Raw genomic sequence first — 6,226 nt, 5'->3', positions numbered from 1 at the left:
AGGCAGGGCCTCGGGGTCCGTGGGGTTGGTCGGCAAGCCTGCCGGTCAACACCCGGTCCTCCGCGACGAAGCGGCTGGTTTCTGCGTCTGGGGCCGACGTCCCGCTGCTGGGGCGTGCGGTCTGGCGTACGGGGCCGGTCGTGGAGGGCGGAGGGCCGGTCGTGTGCTTGGTGTGTGAGTGAGCCGCGGTCGGCTGCCGGTGGATATTTCCCTGAGACTAACCAAGGGGGGAGTAGTAAACCCCCCGACCGGGGACGAGCGGTGACGTCTGTATCTGACCTCTGCCATGGACTACGCGGGACTGTAAGACCAATTTACTGGCAAAGTCCGCAGGAAGTGGCATGTTCAATGTGGGAAAACCGCTCCCGTCTCGTCCGTCTGGAGCCAATCAGGGCGTTGAAGCCGGCAGTCCGGGCGCGGGTGTGGAGAGGCGCATAGCCAGCGTCCTCTCATACCCTGTGAGGGGGGAAAATCCCTGACGACTTCTAGCCCTGGGGAGGGGTATGCGGCCGATCGGATCGGTGCGCGCCCCTCTCCGGGGGTGAAGTAAAAACTATAGCATCATAGTGGGCCTGGCCGTCTCCAGGGACCTTTTCTATAGAGTCACTGACCGGGATAGGGGGTGGCTCCCCCGAAAAAAACATCTCCTCTGCCCGGTCCTTAATTAGGGATTTTCAACACCGGGGACAGTACCCCCACCGCGGTGGGGGTCCCATGATGGGCGAACCGGTTTTTTAATCAACTGTGGATATGGCTAACATCAAACACACACAACCAAAAAACAGAGGAGAGAAGCACACAAGCAAGAGGATGGGCAACACCAAAGGGACAGGAGGTAGGGAGGAAGAGTCCCAAAGGACGCCCCGTCAAGAAGGTGCCGATGAACCGGCAACGAGAGTGAAGAGCACGAAACCAGGCCCAGCGTGCTCCAAAGTGGCTAAGGACCTCCCGCTTCCGATGGATTCGGATGATTCGGACATGGAGGCCATGGTGGACGTCGAGGGTGAGGATTCACTCACAGACGAAGAATCTTCTTCGGCCTCGACAGTGGACGCGGTAACCGGCAAGCGGAAGAAGAGGGGGAGGCCGACTACAACGTATGCAGGGCTCAAAAAATTCAAGAAGACGGAGTGTAAAAGGGAGATCCAGAGACTTAAGGCCGAGCGGAAGGCCCTGGCTGAGGCACTGGACCCCAAGGTTGCTCCTAGGGACACCACGCCAGAGAGGGAGACCGTCAGACAGATGGAGGGTCTCAATAATACGCAGATAGCAGCGGAGATGCTAGAAAACGTAAATGTCGTCCTAAAGGTTGCCGAGAGATCGAAGAATCTCAAAGGCACCTGGGTGAGAGAATTGAAGGTGTGCTCGAAGAACCTCCGAGCCGCAGCCACAGTGATCGCCTCGAAGACGGCGGGGTCTCACAGCAGGGTACTTGAGGAGGAGACAGCGAGACTAAGAGACAGAGTGAAGAGTCTCGAGGAGCAGGTGAAGGAACTGATGTCCCTTCTTCACCAAGAGAGAGAGGCCAGGATCAGGGCAGAAAGCCGGAATAGACAAGGCAGGACAACAACAGAGGAGACGCCAGAAATGGAGGAGACGCCAGAACTGGACTACGGGGCAGATAACCCACCCCGAGTTATGGCCCGTGTCCAGGTCCCTGCGAAACCCGCGAAAGCGGGGAAATCTGCGCGGCCAAAGGCCCAGAGCCAAAAAGCGGAGACGTTAAAAGTGGCAAAACCGGAGTCCGCCAAAAGTACTATGGATGCGGTACGCAGGCCAATGGTCAGAGGCGAGAGGAAGGAGTTGGACGAGCCACCTGCAGAAGAAGCCATGGAAGGCATTAGGAGGGTTATGGAGGGAGTCTCCATTAAGGAGGTGGTGAACGGGGATCCGCAAAAGGTTAAACAAAACCTGGAGAACCTTATAACTAGGTGCCAGGGTGCGTTAACCCGCATTCCGAGGGAGCAGCAGCTGGGCAAGGAGAAGAACCCGAAGAAACTGCCCATAATCACCAAGGTGGAGGCGGTTAGGGACAAACTTCGGGTCAAGGCTAGGGAGGCGGCGGCACAGATCGTTCGAGGCACGAAGGATGAGAAGATGCGGAAGGAGGAGACGCGAAAGGAGGACAAGACTTCTGCCAAGCCGACTACCTCATGGGCAGAGGTGGTAAGAAGAGGGAAGAAGAAGCCCAGCGGTGCAAAGCAGGAGCCGGCGACGAAGCCCACTAAGCCGGCAGCTGTAGGCACCAATAAGACCGGAGAAAAGGCGTCGGGAGAGAGGAATGGAAAGGAGGCGCCAAAAAGGAGGAGGGCACCCAGGACACCCGCAGTGGCGATCTCCTTCCCTGAAGGCCAAGCGGGGGATGGTATGCGATACCTGAGGTCCCAAATTAACTTGGAGAAATTGGAAATCAGCAGTCTAAAGCATAGGAGAGCCCTCAACGGGGCGACGCTCCTGGAAATTCCAGGAGGTGAAGAAGCGAAGGCGAAAGCGGATTCGCTAGCCAGCCGTATCAAGGCGGTAGCGGAGGAGAAGGGAGTCCGGGTCTCCCGCCCCGCAAAAAGGGCGGAGATCCGGATGAAGGACCTCGACGAATCCGTCACGACGGAGGAGGTTCGAGACGCGGTGGCTAGGGTTGGAGAGGGTCCGAAGGAAGAGATCAAGGTAGGCTCGATCCGCCATACTCCCAGTGGATTTGGAACATGCTGGATCCAATGCGGGATTGAGGTGGCCAAAAGAGTAGCCGCGGCGAAGAAGATTAAGGTTGGTTGGGTAGCAGCCAGGGTTGAGCTGCTGGAGCCCCGCCCTCTCGTTTGTTTCAAATGTCTGGAGAGGGGGCACGTCAGGGGCCAATGCAGGAGCAACATTCATAGGAGCACGATGTGCTATAGGTGTGGCCAAGAAGGGCACAAAGCACAGAGCTGCAGCGAGACCCCGAACTGTGCGGTGTGTAGCGGGAAAGGGCTGCCCTCCAACCACAAGGCTGGAGGGGCAGCCTGTAGACCCCCGAGCAAGGGGGAGAAGAGGAGAGAGGCCAAGAAGAGCCGGGAGGAGGGCCGAACTAAGAAGAAGACGGACAAGGAGATAGTTGCGGGCCCGGCAGCCGAACAAGGGGAGCCGATGGAGACCGAGCCAGCGGTGCAGGTGGCAAAGAAGCAACCAGGAGGAAGAAACAGCCAGGAGGAGGCTGGCAAGGGGGCGCCTTCACAGCCATGAAAGTGCTCCAAGCGAACCTCAACCACGCCTGCCGGGCTCAGGACCTCTTTCTACACAGCCTGGCAGAGCGTGGTTGTGGGCTCGGAGTGGTAGCCGAGCCGTACCGTGTCCCCAAAAATCCCTGCTGGGCAGGGAGCACGGACGGCTCGGCTGCTATACTCTGGAGGCGGATGGGAGAAAGGACCCCTCCCATGTCCAGACTGAAAGCCGGGGAAGGATGGGTCGCAGTCGAGTGGGGGCCTCTAGTAGTGATTGGGGTCTATATTAGGCCCAGCTTAACAAGGGCGGAGCTAGAGGTCCGGCTGCAAGAAATGGAGGACGTGGTCCGGGAGTTTCTTTCCGGGCCACTGCTGGTCGCCGGGGACTTCAATGCCAAATCGGCACTGTGGGGTTCCCGGCGACCAGACGCCAAAGGAGCGGATGTGGAGGCCTGGGCGGCGCGCCTGGGCCTCCACTTAGAGAACGTGGGAGCGGTGAGCACATGCGTGAGGCCGCAGGGGGAGTCAATAGTCGACTTGACGTGGACTTCCCCTGCGGCCGCGAGGATGGTAGGATCATGGGGGGTGGCGGAGGGCGTGGAGCTGCTCTCCGACCATCTCCCCATAGAGCTAGAGCTTTCCTGGGAGATCAGAAACAGGGGAGCCCAGGAAGAAGCGGTCAGATGGAGGACCGATAAGCTAGACGCCGACAAATTAGTAGAGACAGTGGGGGTGGCGTTATGGACACATCCGGAGCCGGCGGTTACGGTAGAGGACGAGGTGGCATGGCTGCGGCAAACCATGACGAGCGCGTGCGACAGTGCCGCGGGCAAGGTTCGCCCCACGCAGGGCGGCCTACTGGTGGTCGGATGAAATTGAGGAACTTAGGAGATCCTCGGTGGCCGCCAGGAGAGCCGTCCTGCGGGCGAGAAGAAGGAGAACCACTCAAGCGGAGGAGGATAGACTCCTGGAGGAATTCCGGCAGAAAAGAAAGGCCCTGAGAACGGCCATCAAGTTAGCGAAGGAGAGGGCATGGGATGACCTTATACAATCCCTAGACACGGATCCGTGGGGGCGCCCCTACAGGCTTGTTATGAACAGGCTAAACTCGGGAGCGCCCCCCACGGTGGGGGCGTTGAGGCCGGAATTCCTCCAGGAGGTAGTAGAGACGTTGCTCCCAGCGGGGGACAGGAGGGGCCTCCGCAACGAGGAACAAAGAGGGGGGGAGCACCGGCCGTTTAGGGAAGAGCTGGGGGTTACCCGGACGGAACTGACCAAAGCAGCTAAAAAGCTCAAAAAGGGTAAAGCGCCAGGGCCGGACGGGATCCCCGGCGTAGCCTGGAAAGCAGCCCTGGGGGAGCTCTCCGAAAGGCTGGGGGTGTTGTTCTCCCGCTGCCTGGAGGAGGGCACCTTTCCGGGGCTGTGGAAAAGGTCAAGGCTGGTGCTCCTCCCCAAAGAGGGGAAGCCGGCGGAACAGCCCGGGAGCTATAGGCCGATCTGCCTCTTGGACGAGGCCAGTAAGATCTTCGAGAGGGTGATAGCGGCCCGACTCATGGGGCGCGTAGAATCTGCTGGACCTGGCCTGTCCGAGAGGCAGTTCGGCTTCCGAGAGGGGCGGTCTACCGTGGACGCAATTATGTGCGTCCGCGAAGTATCAGACAGGATGATGGGGGATGGAGGGGTTGTGCTGGCGGTTGCCTTGGATGTGGCAAACGCCTTCAACTCCATCCCCCACCAAAAGATAGTGGAGGGGCTAGAGAGACTGGAGGTCCCCGAATATCTGCGCGCAGTAATCGGGGAATACCTTGAGGGGCAGGACAATCGAGTGCGTGGACCGCGATGGCGAGTTGCGCACCTGGAGGGCGGACCGCGGTGTCCCGCAGGGGTCGGTCCTAGGACCACTCCTGTGGGACATAGCGTACGACGAGGTGCTGCGCGCGGCACTCCCCGCCGGCTGCACATGCGTGTGTTACGCAGATGACACGCTGGTGCTTGCCGGCGGGGAGGATTGGGGGAGGCTATCGTGAGCGGCAACTTGGCAGTGGCCTGCGCGACGAGGGCCGTCAGGGCATTGGGGCTGAAGGTGGCGGCCAGAAAGACCGAGGCCGTCTTCTTTCATGACGGCTCGGCCGGGCCGCCACCCGAAGCTCGAATCGGGGTGGATGGCGAGGACATAAAAGTGGGGGCCCAGATAAAATATCTGGGCCTCCACATAGACGGACGCTGGGGCTTCGAGGAGCATTTCAGCAAACTGGTGCCCAGATTGGACAGCGCGGGAAACGCGCTATCGCGACTAATGCCCAATCTGGGCGGGCCGTGTGGGAAGACCAGAAGGCTTTACGCCAACGTGCTTTCTTCGATGGCTACGTACGGTGCCCCCGTGTGGGCGGGGGCCCTCAGGAGGAGCAGGAAATCTCTTGCGATCCTCAGGGGGCCCAACGGCGAATGGCCATAAGAGCCATACGGGGGTACCGTACGGTATCCCACACGGCGGCCACGCTGATGGCCGGGATGCCGCCCCTTGACCTGGTGGCGGCCGGGTACGCTCAAGTGTACCGGCGCACCAGGGAACTCCGGGGGCAAGGCGTTCCGGTCACGGCGAGGGTGAAAAGGCTCCTCGGAGCCCAGGCTAGGAGGGAGACGCGGGAGGAGTGGCGGTCGCGACTATCGGGGCCTAACACTCCGGGTAAGCGTACCGTAGAAGCCATCCTCCCGTGTCTCGATGCGTGGTTAGAGCGCCCGTGGGCGAGGGCCTCGTATAGGACGTCGCAGGTGCTCACCGGGCATGGTTGCTTCGGTGAGTACCTGCGGCGGATAGGACACGAGGCGACGGAGAAGTGCCACCATTGTGGCGCAGACAAGGACTCGGCGCAGCATACACTCGAAGAGTGTCCGGAGTGGGATGCACAGCGCCGAGTCCTTATCGACAGGATAGGGCTGGACCTGTCCCCCGGGGCGGTAATATCTGCTGTAACGGGGGATAGGAGCAAATGGGAGGCTTTCTCCTCCTTCTGTGAGCATGTTATGCTCCA

At 60.3% G+C, this 6,226-nt stretch overlaps 1 protein-coding gene across 1 annotated transcript; it reads left to right on the top strand.

Moving 5' to 3' along the window:
* The first annotated feature begins 28 nt into the window (after positions 1 to 28).
* On the top strand, positions 29 to 3,286 carry LOC105556584 (caldesmon-like). The gene has a single exon (XM_012003678.1). It carries the CDS (start codon positions 751 to 753, stop codon positions 3,214 to 3,216), a length of 2,466 nt encoding a protein of 821 aa, XP_011859068.1. The 5' UTR covers positions 29 to 750; the 3' UTR covers positions 3,217 to 3,286.
* Positions 3,287 to 6,226: the final 2,940 nt, after the last annotated feature.

The sequence above is a fragment of the Vollenhovia emeryi genome, unplaced genomic scaffold, assembly GCF_000949405.1.
Source record: "Vollenhovia emeryi isolate VEMERY1.0 unplaced genomic scaffold, V.emery_V1.0 DF939915.1, whole genome shotgun sequence".
In the NCBI taxonomy this organism is placed as follows: Eukaryota; Metazoa; Arthropoda; class Insecta; order Hymenoptera; family Formicidae; genus Vollenhovia; species Vollenhovia emeryi.
This window is presented reverse-complemented; position numbering and strand designations above follow the sequence as displayed.

Bases quoted from the DNA above. Each gene is read 5' to 3' on its own strand.
- LOC105556584 (XM_012003678.1), top strand. From the start codon at position 751: ATGGCTAACATCAAACACACACAACCAAAAAACAGAGGAGAGAAGCAC.